The sequence below is a fragment of the Mchenga conophoros genome, linkage group LG2 (genome assembly GCF_057382185.1).
Source record: "Mchenga conophoros isolate Kocher_MC1m ecotype Shallow Benthic linkage group LG2, M_conophoros_male_GT1.1, whole genome shotgun sequence".
Lineage (NCBI taxonomy): Eukaryota > Metazoa > Chordata > Actinopteri > Cichliformes > Cichlidae > Mchenga > Mchenga conophoros.
The window spans coordinates 9,911,014-9,928,944 of record NC_140527.1 but is presented as its reverse complement, the minus strand read 5'-3'; the positions used below and the strand labels follow the sequence as shown (position 1 = coordinate 9,928,944).

Below are 17,931 nucleotides of genomic sequence, written 5' to 3'. Positions count from 1 at the left end.
GAGGAGCCCAAACGACTGATCACGCTGACCAACAAATAGCGAGCAGTTTACTGGGAGAGGGCAGCGGCACCACCCGTTAGCTTAGAAATGGGCTCCATCCATACTTGAAATGAACGGTGTGCCTTTTCCCTTACCTCTTCAGTAAAGGCTGTGTCCTGGCTGATCAACAGCTGCTGTGTCAGAACAATGGGGCTGTTCTTCTTCTCCACGGTGAATGATGGAGTGAACGTAAACCACTTCAGATGGAGGATCAGCACATTGAAAGAGATGAGACAAAGAGGAGAGGCTCAAAGGAAGACGCAAGGAGGACATGACATGAACAAAACTGACACCGACTGAACTGTGGTGGTTTGAGGCCTTTGGGGACCGATTTGAGGTTACTCACTTTGGCAGGTTCAAGAACAACAGCTCCTCTTTGATCTTCTTAGCTCTGCACTGGCATTCGTAGTCCAACAGGCCGCCCTGCAGCAGGGAGCAGGAGGAACAGGTGCATTAGAGTTAAACTCTTTTACAGATGAATTCACATATTCGTGGGAACAAGCCTGTTCACAGAATAGAGTCTAAACGAGCTCTTACTTTCAGACTCCAGCCCCGCCCTTCAGCAGCTCCGCAGCATCCTGCTGGCTGGCACAACCTTGCCATTGGCTGCTGCCAGGGACTCAACAGGTTAGAACAAAGGTATAAATTTTATATCTGAGTTCTTATGTGGACCCGCCTTCCAGGCAGAACCTCACCTTCCATCAATGTCCACAGGTTAGCGGCCCTCGCTCTGCTGGTCCTCCAAAGTGACGAAGACGCCTTCTGGTGTCTGGTGGCAGTGGTGGAAGCCATCATGCCTCAGGACTACTACACCAAGAATCTGGTTGGCCTCTCAGGTCAGCAGACACACTCACCTGCTTGCCTGCTGTGATCTGTTTTAGTGATCAGTGAGGCTGATCTCTGTGAGTCTTTGTGCTCAGGCGGACCAGCGCGTGCTGAAGGACTTCATGGCGGAGAAGCTTCCTCGCCTGGCATCTCACTTTGAGGATCACAACATTGACGTCTCTCTGGTCACCTTCAACTGGTTCCTGGTGGTTTTTGTGGAGAGTCTGCCCAGCGACATCCTGATGCCTCTGTGGGACGCCTTCCTGTATGAGGGTACCAAGGTACCATACACCCGAACACACCATGACAGAAATGCAGACAACACTTGAATGCACCACAGTAGTGTCCATGGAAACAAAAATGATTTTGTTTTCACCTTTAGATGTCTTTATTTACATTTTAGGAGTAATAAGACATTGTTTACTAAGCATGGGGAACTGTCATGTGACATGAAATAGGAGTGGGAAAGCAGATCATTCTAGTAACGACCTCACAGTCTACCACAAGCAGCGTAAATCCAGACGATGAGCGGGACAATGGCTTTGGGCTTGTTTCTGCAATGTGACAAATGCAGCACAGCTTTTACATCGTTTGTCTCAGGAAATAAAATCACAGTTCAGACACAGAAATATATACCACACAGGGATAAATGCTGACAACAGCTTCAGCCACGTAGATCCAACCCAAAAGTTTAATTTAAACTTAAAGCTCAACTACCAAGTAAGTTAATATTATCTGGCAACTGAGGAACCAAGTGGCTTATTGGAAATCGATCAGAGCTGTAATGAGTAAAGGGCCCAACTGCACCACAACTGAAAGAGTAATTTTATGACTCACCTCCTCAAAGTTTCCAATTAATTGTGTGGCGTGAGTGTCCTGTTATGAAATGCGTGTCTGTGCTGCAGGTGATCTTCAGATACACTCTGGCTCTGTTCAAATACAAAGAGGACGACATCCTGAAGATTCACGACAGCGTGGAGATCTACCAGTACCTACGCTTCTTCACAAAGACCGTCTCCAATGCCAGGTACGCACTCGCCTCCACCCGCCTTAATCTACGAGCTGTTACACTCTCAGAAGTGTAGCGGATGTAGCTGTTGAATCTTTGAGCTTCAAACCCTTTTTACTGAAATTTTGTGAGAAGTTTAAATTTCCCTGATCACAGTAACAACGATTTAAAGATTTTTAAGTATCTGCAGCTCTCGGATACATGTGGTCCAGTCAGTCCAGTATTTCCTGCTCAAACTGCACCCTAAAAAATTATTCAGGGGCTTAGTAAATATCATTATAATTCTAAGTTAGATGACCTTGATTAAATCTTTGAAAATCACAAAAGTGTTATCTTGAGTTGAAAATACTGAAAAGAATGCTTAAATTTTCAACACCAGTTTTTGAGTTGAACTGAGCTCTTTTGTTCAAGTTTATTTAAAAGAAAAAATTCTGTATTTGAAACACAGGGTGCATTATTTAAATCTACTCAATATATCTCATAGAAAGTACTCATAATAACTGAGACACTGGTATTCATACTTATCATTGTCTCTAACTTTAATTATTAATGGTTCAAAATCAATATAATTTTGTCCCCCAATACTAACTTAAAACTTTGAGTAAGACTAATGACCTTTGGCATGTACCGCACGCGAGGAGCATGGCCTCATGGGAGATTTTCTGCACGTTGAACGAGACAGACACACATCCACTGCAGACTTGGTAACGTTTTCAGGTAAGTGACCAATTCTTACATTAGCTGTCTTTATCCACACCGTTCTTTTATAACATGTTCTGAAGAAAGCGTTTGTCATGGTGGCTCACTTTTCGCAGCGTGTTTGTGCACGTTAATTTAAGTTTTCAACCCGTCTTCCAGTCAAGGCGGCGGGAAACCGCACCCTTTTATCCTTTTACGTTCTGAGTCGCTATCTGCGTTCCGGGTAATTTGACCGGAATGTCCCGGTACCAGCGACCTGACCGTTTAATTGGGGGCATTTTAGGAACCACGTGAAAGCAGGTGTGCTCAGACATTTCTAGAAAATGGCCCTGTTGAGTCGCGGTGCGGGAGCTGCGGTAGTCACGCGGCCTGACTCACTCTGTCAGGTTGTTCAGGAGGAGATGAACAGACGTCATCAATGGCTTTGGTAACTAAGAAGACCTGCCCGCGGAACAGTTCATAGCAGCAACCATGCTGCTTAGCTTTCTTGTTCTATGTGGGGTCTTTCAGAGCATATAAGACGCTGCTTTCAGCTTTGTCCCGAACAGGGCCAGTTTTTGAGAGAACGCTGACAGGACCGCCCGGGTCAGCAGATTACCTCATCCAGGGCCGGTCCAAAGTACTATGGGGCCTTAAGTAAATTTAGACTGGGGGCCCTACTTCCTTTCAGATCCCAGAAAATAATGAAAAAAAAAAGCTTTGGTCCTTTTGGTCAAGCCAAAAGTACCATCATTTCCAGTATAGTTAGTATAGTATAGTTCCAGAAACACTCAGTTTATTTAAATCCAGGTTGAAGACTCACCTATTCTCTGCTGCATTTGAATAAAGCACCAAATCCACACTTTTAAGCTTAAATTTCAAAACTTACATTTAACTACTGATTTTATCTACTGTTGTGATTTTATGTTTTGATTTTATATACTGTTTTGTTTGTTAGTTAGTTTGTTTGCTTGCTTTAATCAATTTTAAATCATGCTTTTTATTTGTTTTTGTTTCTCTGTAAAGCACTTTGAATCACCTTGTTGTTGAATTGTGCTATACAAATAAATTTGCCTTGCCTTGCCTAGTTACTCCCAATTTACATAAATAAATGTTTATTTCAATCCAAGCTAAACTTTCTTATAAGAGATTGGTGTTATGGCAGATTACTCAGTGACATGTTTTGTAATGATAAAGTTTTGATTTGTATTTTTTCAGCACCATCTTCACCACCAGGAAAAAAATCTGCATCAACTACAAAGTAAAGCAGGTAATTTTACTCAGAGGACTTGATGTGTTAAATTTTGGAAGGATATGATATTGTTTTATACAAGCTGAGTAGTGGATGGTGATACCACCTAAATATTTATACTGGTTTTGTGGTGGGTTATTTTAGTCATACAAATGCCAAATCTAAATTTTGAGAATTTTTCAGTTCGGTAAATATATTGATGAGTTCATGGCCTGTCATCCAGTGTCACCATGAGTATAGGCGCAGCCCTTTAAGTGGGTATTCCCCTTGTGCGCGCAGCACTGAAGTATTTTAGTCCACGCCCACCTGCTGTGTGGGCCTCACCCTGGTCTAGTATAAGTTACGGTGAGACCAGGAAATCGGCTCTACCGTTTTTCTTCAGCCAGCCAGAAGATGTCCAGCGAGACCATCCGTCTGTGTCCATCCTGCCAGACCGGCTACATCATGTCGTGTGACCGACATGCCGTCTGCGTGGGCTGCCTCGGTCCTCACCATGCGGACCTTGCCCTCACACCTTAATCCTATTGCTGCTCCTGTTAGCTCCTCCCGCCAGAGGAAAAGCAGCGGAGGTCAGCCTTTTTCAAGGCTGATGCTGAGGAGGCGTTCCCACTAAGAGAGGCACTCGCTGGAAGAAGCCATCGAGTTCTTCGATGGTGGGCCGGAATTGGATGATTCCACCCACCGTGAGGAAAACGGCAGTGGTGGCAGCTCCACTGCCTCCCAGCTGGGCAGCCTGGTGACAGAAGGGTGGATGAGCCGACGCTCATCCACCCCTGGCCTTCACATGTCGGCAAGGATGCCGCTCCCAGTTGTTGGTGCGCTGCTCCTGGATCTGCCTGGCATCATCCAGGAGGCAGCTGGTGAGAAGGAACTTCCTGTCCCTCAGCCTGCTCCACCCCCATCTGATGATCGTGGCTCAAGAGTTGGGAGTTCGCCTTGTAATCGGAAGGTTGCCGGTTCGAGCCCCGGCTTGGACAGTCTCGGTCGTTGTGTCCTTGGGCAAGACACTTCACCCGTTGCCTACTGGTGGTGGTCAGAGGGCCCGGTGGCACCAGTGTCCGGCAGCCTCGCCTCTGTCAGTGCGCCTCAGGGTGGCTGTGGCTACAATGTAGCTGCCATCACCAGTGTGTGAATGTGTGTGTGAATGGGTGGATGACTGGATATGTAAAGCGCTTTGGGGTCCTTAGGGACTAGTAAAGCGCTATATAAATACAGGCCATGATCTGGCGGGAAGGTATGGCTCCACTCACTCTCGTTGCCCAGATCCCATCTGGCCTCAGTTCCCAGGGATGATGACCAACCTCTCTGAGGCAGCAGCAGAGCCAGCGAAGATTAGAGCGCCGGTCTCTACCTAGGGCTTCACAGAGGGCTTCACAGACCGGAGTTTTCCGCCTGTTCCCCCTCTGGAGCCGAGCCTCGCTTCAGTTTTCGGCACCAAAATGACCAAGGTCGTTGGACAGCGACCGGCCCATCCCGCCAAACTAGAGCTGGGCGATATGAGATTTTTTCATATCACGATATGTTTTTTTCATTTCAGGCGATAACGATATCTATCACGATATAAGCCAAATAACTATATTTGTAAGATTTAAATGTGCCGTTGCTCACAAGTAAAATGTGAAATAATCAGCAGCTTGTTTTTATTTAAATATTTATTTCCCATAATAAGTTCAACAGGGTAGATGTACTTAAGGAACATGAGACTTTTTCAGATAAATAAAGGCAAATATTGCAAACTACACAAAAGGCAGCCGCTAAAGCGTTTAAGTTTCAAAATAGAACAAACGAAACAGACTAAATTGTCAATTCCACTTAGAAACAAAATATTAATTCTAAAAATAAATCTTAGTTTGTTTTACAGAAGATCAGACAAAACTGACTAACTTTTGTCAATATCAAATAAACTGAGAACTAAAAGGAAATTCTCAATCTCTCCTTGTTGTATAGCTTAGCTTTTCAAACAGTTTTAACAGTTACTTTAGTCTGACAAAAGCCGAATGATGAATTAGCGCTTCCAGTCAGAGACTGAGGCTACGTCCACACGTACACGGGTATTTTTGAAAACGGAGATTTTCCGTTTTCGTTTTAAAAAATAATCCCGTCCACACATAAAGGCAGAAATGAAGGAAAACGCTGCTATGAACATGCCAAAGCAGCAGGTGGCGCTAGATTCCTAACCGTGCAGAAATGTTGGCCAATCAGAAGTCTAGAAGCCTCGGTGGGAAAAAGTAAACAAAGCTGGGGCATAGAAGCAGAACCGAGTCGTATGTGTGGAGGGACAGTAACTGTGTGTATATGTAAGCATTTAAACACTGCAGAGAGTAGAATTAACAGTAACAGTATTGTAGAAATTCATTTCACCGAAACAATAACGTGGCGCAGTGTGACGCATGCACCAGTTTATTGTATTTCCAGACTTGCTTTGGCACAATTTACAGTGCACGCTACTCTGTTTTTTGTCAGACTTGAAATAGCCGAAATACCTTCACACTACGGAACTTCTATGGCTCTTCCGTTCGACAATCTCTCCGGCATTGGAACCATCATCTGTTTTCTCTTCGGTCACGCTCGGTTGATTTTTCTAGTCGGCACACTCATTTCCTCCATTACCCGCTGGCTGCTTCCCAAACAAACACATGTGCGGCTTGGCACTTGTGCTGTACGTAACAAGTCACGCGACGTGACGCTGCGGCTGTGATTGGTTCGGCTCTGCGCTACTTAATTTGGATTGGCTGACCTTTTTTTTTTTTTTTAAGAGGACAAGAGCGGCGAGGTCTATCGCGATAGCTTAATTTCTCTATCGAGTAAAAGTTATATCGCGATACATATCGTTATCGTTCTATCGCCCAGCTCTACGCCAAACTTGACCAGCTGATAGCAAGGTTCACTGATCGCGCACATCAATGCACTGTTCAGTCAGCTGCATTGACTAACAACACTGATTTGCTAGCGTTTGTCATCTCCAGGAAGGTGGAGGAAGCAGAGCTGCCAGAGGAGCTGAAAGGCTTTCTCTGTAAAGCCGCTGACACGATTCTGAATATGTGCGCCACTTCAGCGGTGTGTTCCTCTCGCATCGCTGCCTGGCAGACGATGGTTCAGAGGGCAACCTGGCTCCGCCTCTTCCCTCTAAGATTATACAATCTCACAGGGAAATAGTGCAAGCAATTCATAACATAAAATTTAGAAGCTTAGTGGAAGATAATACTTTATGTTGAGGGTTTAGTCTGCATACTGAACAACTCCACTTATATGGATTTATGTCTGGATGTGTAAATTAATCTTTTGCATGTTAGAAAATAAGGTCCAGGTTGCAAAAAATGGTAGATTTTTATTTTTTTATTTATTTTTTTTGATTGAATCAGAATTTTGGCCTTCAGATTTTTTGTCCTCTCCCATCCAGGTCAGTGCAGCGTTTCATAGGATCACGACCCTGAACCTTGAACCAAAGTTCATGTCATCGTTGGACTTGTATTCATCCAAACTCCTGTCCTTGTTTCAAGCCAAGAAAGGTGCTGCTGGACAACGCCACAGGGCACAGTTAAACCTTCTGCTTCAGGTAAGGAAGATTGCATTTTCTAACCACAAAAACGTTCCAACACAGCATTGAAGAGGCCCTTCCACTAAAAACGGCTTTTCTTAGGTTTCTGTTCAATATTTTAGCTCCACAGGTGTTCTTACCTTGATGGTGGGTGTGAAAACAGGTCAACAACAGAAAAAAAATAGTTATGTTTAAGCTAGAAATGGTAAGTCATGTTTTAAATGTGCAAATTTTGCCTCAGTTGAGACTTCCTGTTTTACAGAGTGGAAATTCCATCGAGAAAAAACAAGAAGTCATCATCAGATGTTTCATTGACCATCTGGGAGAGGATCCAAGTGCCTTAATCAAAACCTTTGAGGTTGGTGCAATAAATCTGTTTTAGGAATATTAGTACCGTATTTCCCGGACTACAAAGCGCACCTGAATATTAGCCGCACAAGCTAAAATCAGGGGAAAATCCTGGTTTGTACATACATTAGCCGCACCTGACCAAAAGCCGCAGGTGTTTCAATGTTGACTTATCATATGTAAGAGAATATGCACAAAGGGAATTGTCAGGAAAGAGATGGCTGTTTGGAGACACACCCCTTTTATTAATATCTTGAAAAACAAGTTATGGGTACATATTTGCATAACTTTTTAGGTATATGTACAAGTAGCGGTAATTACAAGTAGGACACATGTACTGTGCTTCATAAATGAGTAACAAATGTAGTACATAACAATAACCTGCAGTACACCAGAAAAATAGATTCAGACTACCTTTTAGGCTCAGGTGCAGTGACACAGCTTTAACAAGAAGAAAAGTCAGTCATTCACCACCATCTTTCTCTTCTTCCTGCACACTGAAACCACCAAAGTCCTCTTCTCCAGTGTCGGAAATGAACAGGCTCAGGATGGCTTCGTCATCCACTCTCCGCTTCTCTCCTTCGTTGTCACTTTCAAAACCAAAGAAATCCTCATTGTCAGTGTCAGAGTCGAACACCCTCAGAAGGGCCGTGGCGGTGTCCTCCTCTCCATCATGCAACAGTCCAGCCCTTCAAATCCGTTGGTGATCGTGGATGTTTTCACACTTTTCCACGCTGTCAGAATCCACCGGTGGAATTGAGCATAACTTGCTTTTCGCAAGTTTATCACCGCTCGTCATCCACGCCTCCCGCTGAACGCGTAGCGCTACTTTGAAGTTTGTTTTTCGCGCTACTTGTACGGCACTGTGTTGCCTGGCGGATGGACATGTGACCAACATACCACTCTTGAACCCCGATACTGTGTGTCTGATCACATGCCCTTCCGCCAGGCAACAGCGGAACAAACAAAACAAATCTTACGATATGACAAAAATCATGGACAATCCAGAGAAAAGCCGCACCTGACTAAAAGCCGCAGGGTTCAAAGCTGGTGCAAAAAGTAGCGGCTTATAGCCCGACAATTACGGTAGTTTATTTTAGCTTGTGAGATCATAGAAAAGTTTTAAGATACTGTTCTAAAGAAAAAAAAACACTTCAAAGCATACAAAAGAATAGCATTTGCTATTGCTATAAGATTTTGGAGCACAGTGTCTACATATTATGAGTACCGGTGATGTCATACAAATGAAACCTTTTGTTTCAATGTTTGGAAATATGTGAGCTTAAAACAGTTGTTTCTCTTTTTAAAGGACGGTGCTGATGCTGTCTTTGTTGAAGAGGCTTTGGCTGAGGAGGTGATGAAGATTTACCTGCTGCAGAATCAAGACAGGTCAGGCGAACCTACTGATGTGGGTATTGTTATTGAAGGCGTTACTGTTCTGGGCAAACTTGGGAATCTGAGCAAAGCCTGTTGCTATCTTTTGGGACTGTGCTATGCTCTGGATCTGAAATACCCCAAGAATTTCAAATGCACATTTGAAGCATTTCGAAAAGTGTTCATGGAGCTGGATCCAGGAAACCTTTCTGTCAAGGTTCAAAGACTGAAAAATGACCTCTGTTCATTGTAGACAAAATTTCACAGGGCTGTTCTTAAAGTGTTAGACTTGTTAAGTGACATGTAATGCTCATCAAAAGGTTCAGTTGCGACATTACATTGTTTTGACATTCCTGTTCATAAATAATGTTTGTACCATAAACTGTGTTTTTGTATTAACTTTCCAGATTCACATTAAGGTGTAAATGGTAGAGTATCATTATGGATGTTTTTTGGTCACTCTTTAGTTATAATCTTCCCAATTTTTTGGAATCAAAATAAGATGTTCAAAAACTATGTCACAGTGCAAATGGTTTTTTTTTCAGGATTTATATTTTTTTGGGATCTTAATTTTATTTTTGTCATTTGACCTTTTCTGAAAAGGTAAAGCACTGCGTTCACTTGAGCCACTTTTATTCTTTGTATGGCAGGTACATTTTTCTTGTTGTTAGCATCAATATGCCAGTTTTACAGAGTTTTATCAAGCATGCCAATTTGGATGCAATTTTATTATATAAGGCTGTTGTGACTGAAATTTTATCCAAGTTTTATCCACTGAATGTAGAACAGATTTCAGCTCACTGTGTTCAGAGAAGGAATCTGCTAAATGTGTGATTCACAAAAAAGCTGTTTAAAATAAATCATTGTGAACAATGTTGAATTGACGTGGTTCTTTTTTCCTGTGTGTGTGTGTGTGTGTGTGTGTGTGTGTGTGTGTGTGTGTGTGTGTGTGTGTGTGTGTGTGTGTGTATAAATAAAATAAACACTTAATTGTAATTAACGTTTTTGCTTAAATTAACTTAAAAATATTAAGTAAATTGCACCATTATTTAAAAACAAATAATTGTAATGGTGTAGGTTAAATGTGCCAAGCATTTCAGCATTTCCTAATTAATATTTTATGTAGTTTGAACTTTTGGTTACTGTTGTTTTAACTTAGATTTTCAATTGTATTTACTCAATTTTGTATGTTACTGTAACATCTTTAATTGTTCATAACAACTTATTCCATTTTAGTTGGATTTACTCAATTAATAAGGTGTATTTAAGAGATGTGATTGTTTTTGCATTTACTCATTATTTTTGAGTGTAAAAGTGTTGCACCAAAATATTTAAGTAATTATCAGTTTTAGTTCTTAGAGTGTGCAGTACCTGAAGTATCAAGCAGCATAAAACAGAAACACTCAAGCTGATCAGTTTCCAGTTCCTCTGTGTTGGTGATCGAGTCCTTTCCACCTGCGTGTGTCCATGCAGGAAGCTGACCAGCATCGCCTTCAACGACATGAACCCATTCCCCAGCTGGCTGCTGAGGAACCGGCGAGTGCTCCACCTGGAGCGCCTGCAGGCGGAGCTGCGTGAGCTGGAGGAGCAGCACAAGGAGTTCATCACCGAGAGCGTCGTACGGAAAGACAAAGAGCTCGACGTCATGGTGAGCGAGGACGACGAGGATCTCTGATCACACGGGACGCTTCAGCTGCTCACTTCGAGACGACGATGAGTTTTCCATGAGTTCAAGAGAATTTTACTAAACCGGCTGTTAACTGGTTTCCTTCACACCAAACACAGGATTGTGTCAGGTTCACCATCTCTACTAACACTACAAGGAAACAGACGCATACAGATTTAACTGCATCACATCTCTGAAACAAGCTTGCAGTAAACAAATGTGTACTGTGTTCACGTGTGTAATAAGTCAGGCTGCAGAAATGTGCAGATGTATTTCAGTGAATTCATTTGGATTAATATGTGATAGCTTATTTATTTCATTGCATCTTTTGCTTTATACCTAAAAATGCGTGACATTTCTAAATGTAGTCACATCCCTATGAAACATGGTTGATTATCAGCTGTAGTCACAGCTGGTGATAAAGTAATTAAAATGTCCAGCTATTCAAAAATAGGGCATTCTGCACAATGAGTACTTTTTGGTACTTGAAGTATATTTTGATGCTGATGCTTCAGGGCATTGTGCTGCATTGTCGAAGCTCTCTGGGCTTCCGGTTAGAACGACCTCACAGTGTTTTATTTTGATCTGGTGTAAAGTGCATTGTGCAGAAATGACAGCATGATAGTCACATGATAAAACTGACTTTTCTTTTTTTTTTATTTTACTGGGTGTGCATCTTGTTCAAATGTCTTTTTCAGCATTTGTACATAAATATTCTGTATATAAATATTTGATTTTCATTTATTTTACAGTCCTTTATTTTGTTTCACAAATATGACATTCATGTCAAATGACATCTGCAGACTTTATAATGACCAGCAGGGGGCAGTGTATTGCAGTCTATGAGAACATTTACTGAGACCTGTTTCATGCACTAGTTTCATGTCTCATTGAATCCAACATGATGTTGATTTTGTAAATTAAGGTCACATCTTCATCACATCTAATTTCAAAACACTGATCAATTTTTTAAAAAAATGAATTCCATACCAATTGCAGGAATAAAATAGGAATAAATAACAAACGAGAAATACATACAAAACAAGAGAAAGGCACACATGAGAGAACAGGTCACATGACAGCACAGCATTATCTACCCACAATTTGAACTAAATAACAGATAGCACAGGCAATGAAAACAAACGGAAATCAGAATAAATTTAAAAACTTTTATTGATGTTAACTTGAAGTGCTGAATTAGCCCTGTTGTCAGTTCAAATCACTTCAATCTATAGCGCACTTTAAGGTCTTTAGACCTTGAAAAGGAATACACTGCAAGGTAAGCTTGCAGCATCTTACTTTAAGGTCAACTGTGAAACTTTGTGGAAAGCCTGAGACAAGTTGATGAGTCAGTGAAGCGCACTTCCTTCTGATGACGGCTATACTGAGGTGAGTTTTTAAGCATATCCTGAACTTTATTCATTATTAGACTTCTGACACCTGGCAAATAAACTCTCATGCGATATGAGAACATAACAGCAAAAAGCCAGTAGCTGGTACATGAATGGATAAAAATTGGATCCCTCAGGGAGGCACCACCACTTGATCTTCTCCACCGTCGTGGTTGGTGTTCTTCGTCGTCGTTGGCCAAGGTTGAGTCGGAGATCCATCACAAGTAGCCGATGTTGAGGGCCAATATTGGTTGATGGTATGACTTTTACGTTCGTGACTAGGCTGAGATGGGGTCTTCGGACTAGCCAGTAGTCGATTTGGGTGTCTCTGCCGCCGCTGGAGTACGTGATGAGGTGTGCCGGCTTCTTTTTGAAGAAGGTGTTGGTCACGGCAAGATCGTGGGCCTCTGCGTAGTCCAGTACCCGGCAACCCTCGTCGTTTCTGGTCCCAAATCCTTGGCCGCCATGGAATCGGTGATATCCGTCTCTCCCCTTGCCTACATGTCCATTTAGGTCGCCGCCTACCGCCACGTGTTCCTCAGGGCTAATCGTTTGCAGGTGGTCGTCGAGGGCGCGCCAGAATTCTGTCTTCTCCTCGTCGGGGCAGTTGGTCTGTGGTGCATAGCAGGAGATCAGGGGGGGGGGGCTAGAGGGGCTTGAGCACCCGCCCCTTTCCTGATGAGTGCCCAAAGTGCCCTTTTGTTGAGGCAACTTTTAAATTTTTTTTATTTATTTATTTATTTATTTTATGTGTGTGTGCGTGCGGAGTCCTGTCTGTGCCCCTCAACAATAATATTTAACTATTAATCATAGTTTTGCTAAATAAAAGGATCTGGCTTGCATCAGTCACATGATCACATTTAACCAATGATCGCCCTCGACGGCAGAACGCGCTGGTTACGAGCCGGGAACGAGCTCACAAAGAGCACGCGCATTTGTTGCGGTCCGGAGCTGTAGGAGAAACACAAGTTAACTCAGAGACACAGACTGATGCGACAAACCCAGTAAGTAGGTGTACAGCGCACACTGTAGTGTGTAGCACACAGGAGTATTAGCTTATTTTGTACACGTTGGTAAGCTGTCTTGTTGCAACTGACGAACTGAAACAAACGAGCGTGCTGTGTGTGCAACAGCGTGACAAACATTACCTGTCCTTTTATTAACTGCACAAGTAGTGCTGGTCATAGCTGCTGGCTACCTGTGTAAGGCTGTCATGGGTCTGTAGCTCTGTCACCGTTTTAGGGAACATATTTAGTTTTAAAGTAAGTTTCTGGGCATTTCCTGCCTTTCTGGAGGGATTATATTTCACTAAAAAACCATCTAATATGCATGTCCACATAATAATTATTATAATTATAATATATTAAAAAACACACGCTGTATTTTAAAGAACATACATTAAGAAGCAGATTATATTAGATTTATATTTTAAATAAGACAAAAGTTGGATTTTACAGCAGTAAAATGATTGTATCTCTACAGTTTAAAAATGTAATAAGCTTTGCCCTGCACAGAGTGGATAGTGAAACAAATGGAATCATCATAATGACATTATTTCATATTTATTACTTCCCCCTCCTCATTGCTTTATTATTGTAGCTCTAGTAATAAATAATAATTTAAGGATGCCCATAGTATATACAGTATTCTGAAGAAGGTCTAAAATGTCACTGTGTGTGCATGTGTGTGTTTTATTTAGCTGGATTTAAAAAAATATTACTCATGATATAACATTGTGCAGACATGGCTGGTAAGGACATGAGGAGGAAACAGTAGGAGCTGTATGAGGCTACTAAAGGCAGGGCTATAACATTTTGCTGTCATCATTTTATTATAGATTAAGTGCAAGAGTTGTTAGGTGTGGATAATTAGATTATAGTTTATTGCAATAGCAAGTTGTGCCTTGTTCTCAGATAGACAGCAAGTGGAGAGTGATATATGAAATGATGGGAAGGAAGGAAGAAGAGAAGCAAAGAGTGATTCACAGGCAGAGCCGAGTTTATGTCACAGTTTTTCGTTGCCTTATGGTTCCAAGCGCTGTCACCAATCTTTGCATTTTGTTATTATCTCATGAAACTTGTTTAATCAGCTACCATCTCTCCTGTGGACTTTTTAATGTCTACAGTCTCAGATCAACACAGCCCTGCCCTTCCCATATTAGATTCTTGATGAATGTGTGTTGTTGTTATTCAGCATGGTTCAATGTGCCCCTTTTTAACTTTGAGCACCCGCCCCTTTAAACCTCTCTGCACGTCCCTGATAGAGACAGGTTTTAAAGACTAGAAATGAAAACATGTGAGTCCTGTCTTTAAATAAAAATATATAATTCCCTATATTCCTATCTATTCTTGACATTGAAGCTTTACTCTTCTTGATATTGTGACAAAATACTCTTGGGTTAACCACGAGCTTTCTAAAAACTTGCATATAACAATTGTGCACCATTCATTCCTCATCTTTGCTGCCCATCATTACAACTTTGCTAATGATGGGCAGCAGGTTAGTGTCATGATGTCACCTCAGACATAGTTAAAAGCCCTGTTAACGTAGCTGCTTCTCGCCGGGTGCGGTGGCGCGTGCCTGTAATCCAAGCTACCGGGAGGCTGAGGTTGGAGGATCGTTTGAGCTCACGAGCTCTGAGCTGCAGCAGGCTATGTCGATTAACACAAAATAATTATCCTCATTCAAAAGTCATGTAAGAACCTCATTGGCTTACGGAATGTTGATGTTATTTAAAAAATTCATACAAAAACATGACCTCATTCTAGAATGTCATGTGACAACCTCATTGGCTTATGGAATTGTGATGTCACAGGCTTCTGAATCCATAAATAGGGGTGAGGAGGTACAACTTTCAGTCCGTTATTTGCAGCACTTATGTTAGCAGCATTCAAACGTTCACCAGTAAAGCATTTTCAAACATCTGGATACTTTTCGTACTCACGGTATACAGACTCCAACATGTCTCAGAAAGAGCAAGAAAGACAAGAAGCTGACCCCAGCTCTATTCCATGGTATGAGTCCCTAGACCCTTACATCAGCTCTCTTCCTTGGGATGAACAGGTGGAATTAGAGGAAAAGCGATTGGAAGAAATGGAGAAGGAAAATCTCATGAACAGAGAAAAGATTAAGATCCTGACAGAAGAAAATGAGAGAAAGAGCGCTGAATTAGAAAAATTATCCTACCAGCTTCAGGAAAGGGAAGGTATTATTGAGGAGAAACAATGGGCTCTCCAAGATAAGAAGAATCACGAGCTCCAAGAAAAGCTTGATGAAGCTCTAGAAAAAATTCAAGATCTGCTCCAAAATGAGAAAAAAGAGAGCATTAAAGGGGATAAAATGCTCAAGAAGAATCAGGAGCTCCAAGAAAAGCTTGATGGAGCTCTGGAAAAAAATAAAGATCTGCTCCAAAAGGAGAAAAAAGAGAGCATAAAACAGGAAAACATGGTCAAGAAGAATCAGGAGCTCCAAGAGAAGCTTGACGAAGCTCTGGAAAAACTGAAGGAAATCCACCAAGAAGAGAAGCAACAGTCCACACAGCAGAGAGACATGCAGAGCAAACTCCAAGCCATGGAGGAAAAATACAAAGCGCTGCAGGTGAAACATGACAAAACTCTGCACAAAAGTCAACAGTTGCTTCAAGACAAGAAGCAAATGGAAATGAAACAGAAGGAAATGGACTCCAAGCTTGACGAGATGGAGGAAAAACACAGATCGCTCCAAATCAAGCTTGAGAAAACAGTGCACAGAAATAAAGAGTTCATTCAAGAGAGAGAGCAACAAGAAATGCTGGAGAAAGAAACAGACTCCCAGCTTGAAGTCTTGGAGGAAAAACTGAAAATGCTGCAACTAACTCTTGAGGAAACACTGCTCAAAAATAAAGAGCTGCTTCAAGAAAAAGACCAACAGAAAATACATCAGGAAGAAATGGATTGCAAGCTGAGGAACATCGAGAAACAAAATGAAGGCTTGCAAGTGATGCTTGATGAAGCTCTGGAGAGAAATAAAGAGTTTCTGCACGAGAAAGACCAACAGAAAATAAAAAAGGAAGAAATGGATTGCAAGCTGAGGCACATCAAGAAACAGAATGAAGGCTTGCAAGTGATGCTTGATGAAGCTCTGGAGAGAAATAAAGAGTTTCTTCACAAGATAGACCAACAGAAAATAAAAAAGGAAGAAATGGATTGCAAGCTGAGGAACATTGAGAAACAAAATGAAGGCTTGCGAGTAATGCTTGATGAAGCTCTGGAGAGAAATAAGGAGAACCTCCAAGAAAAGAAACAAGAGCCCGTAGAGCAGAGAGACCTGCAGAGCAAACTCCAAGCCATGGAGGAAAAATACAAAGCGCTGCAGGTGAAACATGACAAAACTCTGCACAAAAGTCAACAGTTGCTTCAAGACAAGAAGCAAATGGAAATGAAACAGAAGGAAATGGACTCCAAGCTTGACGAGATGGAGGAAAAACACAGATCGCTCCAAATCAGGCTTGATAAAAAAGTGCACGGAAATAAAGAGCTTCTTCAAGAAAAAGACCAACAGAAAATACAACAGGAAGAAGAAAAACTTCATCTCCAGAGGAAAAATCAAGCACTCCAAGAATTGTATAACGAAACAAAGTACAAATCAACTGTACTGGAAGAAGAAAAGAAAAAGCTGGAAAAACAATGCTCAGCGATGCAGAGTAGCATCAATGAGATGCTGAGAAAAAATACCGAACTTGAGGAACTTTCTAAGACCTTGAAGTACAAAAACACTGAAATCCAGGCGCAAAAGCAAGAACAACAGAAAACACATAAAGACCTGCAGTGTAGACTTCAAGAAATCCAGAAGAGAAACCAGCAGCTGGAAGACATGCACACAGATGTGCACAAGGCAAAGCGAATAGAGGAGGCAACAGTTAAAGAACTGAAAGACAAGCTTAAAGAAAAACAAGAACAATTAGAAGACATGGTGAAAAGATGCAACAAACTTGAGAAAGAAAACACAGAAACAATCGATGAGCTGAAAACCCTCATCATTGAGAAAAAAGTGCTGGTGGAAGAGTATCTGAAAAAGAAGAAAAAACGCTTCCACTGGTTCTGGAGGAGGGGCACTGCTGCTTCTCACCTGATGTAACCTCGTCTTCCTCCACCTCTATTCCATCTTCATTTCCCCCCTTCCCCTCCCTCCTTTTTCTTTTTTCACCCTCACCCCCCGACCAGTCCCGGCAGTTGACTGCCCCCTCCTGAGCCTGGTTCTGCCATAGGTTTCTCCTTTAGGTGTCTTTCACTTTAAAAGGAGTTTTTCCTATCCACTGTCGCCTGCTGCTTGCTCAGAGGGGATTGTTGGGGTTTTCTCTCATCTCTCTCTTTCATTCTTTCTATCCTTTCCCCCCCTTCTGCCTTTTCCTTTACCCAATAAACACAATTGCCCACATTTTACATTTGTTTGAAAAATGTCTTCATTCAACAATAATTCATCTTAGGTATAAAAACAAGAAATAGGTAATAGCTGCATGTGTGTTTGTGTGTGTGCATAATATACATACTTGTTTCCCAGAAAGATTTAATACTAGATGGATAGAGACCAGGGACGTGCAGAGGGGGGGGCTAGAGGGGCTTGAGCACCCGCCCCTTTCCTGATGAGTGCCCAAAGTGCCCTTTTGTTGAGGCAACTTTTAAATTTTTTTTATTTATTTATTTATTTATTTTATGTGTGTGTGCGTGCGGAGTCCTGTCTGTGCCCCTCAACAATAATATTTAACTATTAATCATAGTTTTGCTAAATAAAAGGATCTGGCTTGCATCAGTCACATGATCACATTTAACCAAT

General features: G+C 41.9%; 4 protein-coding genes across 5 annotated transcripts in view; 3 read left to right on the top strand and 1 right to left on the bottom strand.

The window, feature by feature from the left end:
• The window catches only part of LOC146581695 (uncharacterized), a 63,930-nt gene extending 55,750 nt beyond the window's left edge, over positions 1 to 8,180 (bottom strand). Inside the window, exon 1 of the mRNA XM_085285880.1 lies at positions 8,104 to 8,180. The gene's annotated coding sequence lies outside the window, so the exon portion shown is untranslated. The remainder of the gene's footprint in view (positions 1 to 8,103) is intronic.
• LOC146581693 (TBC1 domain family member 2A-like) lies at positions 704 to 10,738 on the top strand. Its single transcript, XM_085285913.1, has 4 exons — positions 704 to 863; positions 949 to 1,145; positions 1,770 to 1,891; positions 10,537 to 10,738. Exons 1-4 carry the CDS (start codon positions 704 to 706, stop codon positions 10,736 to 10,738), a joined length of 681 nt encoding a protein of 226 aa, XP_085142039.1.
• Positions 2,553 to 9,948, top strand: LOC146581694 (uncharacterized). 2 transcript variants are annotated; one of them, XM_085285906.1, is made up of 5 exons: positions 2,553 to 2,590; positions 3,770 to 3,821; positions 7,204 to 7,359; positions 7,604 to 7,699; positions 8,999 to 9,948. In XM_085285906.1, exons 3-5 carry the CDS (start codon positions 7,255 to 7,257, stop codon positions 9,314 to 9,316), a joined length of 519 nt encoding a protein of 172 aa, XP_085142032.1. In that variant the 5' UTR covers positions 2,553 to 2,590; positions 3,770 to 3,821; positions 7,204 to 7,254; the 3' UTR covers positions 9,317 to 9,948. The 2 variants fall into 2 exon arrangements, with proteins under 2 accessions (XP_085142032.1, XP_085142026.1); XM_085285900.1 differs by lacking the exons at positions 2,553 to 2,590; positions 3,770 to 3,821 and having other exon boundaries at positions 6,784 to 7,359.
• A 4,220-nt stretch (positions 10,739 to 14,958) lies between the features above and the next one.
• On the top strand, positions 14,959 to 17,535 carry LOC146581692 (uncharacterized). The gene has a single exon (XM_085285860.1). The coding sequence runs from the start codon at positions 14,998 to 15,000 to the stop codon at positions 17,233 to 17,235; it is 2,238 nt and encodes a 745-aa protein (XP_085141986.1). The 5' UTR covers positions 14,959 to 14,997; the 3' UTR covers positions 17,236 to 17,535.
• The last annotated feature ends 396 nt before the right edge of the window (positions 17,536 to 17,931 follow it).

Coding starts and splice junctions, on each gene's coding strand:
- LOC146581694 (XM_085285900.1), top strand. CDS start 7,069: ATGTGTAAATTAATCTTTTGCATGTTAGAAAATAAGGTCCAGGTTGCA. Junction 7,360..7,603: donor AGTTAAACCTTCTGCTTCAG/GTAAGGAAGATT, acceptor CCTGTTTTACAG/AGTGGAAATTCCATCGAGAA. Junction 7,700..8,998: donor CCTTAATCAAAACCTTTGAG/GTTGGTGCAATA, acceptor CTCTTTTTAAAG/GACGGTGCTGATGCTGTCTT.
- LOC146581692 (XM_085285860.1), top strand. CDS start 14,998: ATGTTAGCAGCATTCAAACGTTCACCAGTAAAGCATTTTCAAACATCT.
- LOC146581693 (XM_085285913.1), top strand. CDS start 704: ATGTGGACCCGCCTTCCAGGCAGAACCTCACCTTCCATCAATGTCCAC. Junction 864..948: donor CTACTACACCAAGAATCTGG/TTGGCCTCTCAG, acceptor TCTCTGTGAGTC/TTTGTGCTCAGGCGGACCAG. Junction 1,892..10,536: donor AAGACCGTCTCCAATGCCAG/GTACGCACTCGC, acceptor GTGTCCATGCAG/GAAGCTGACCAGCATCGCCT.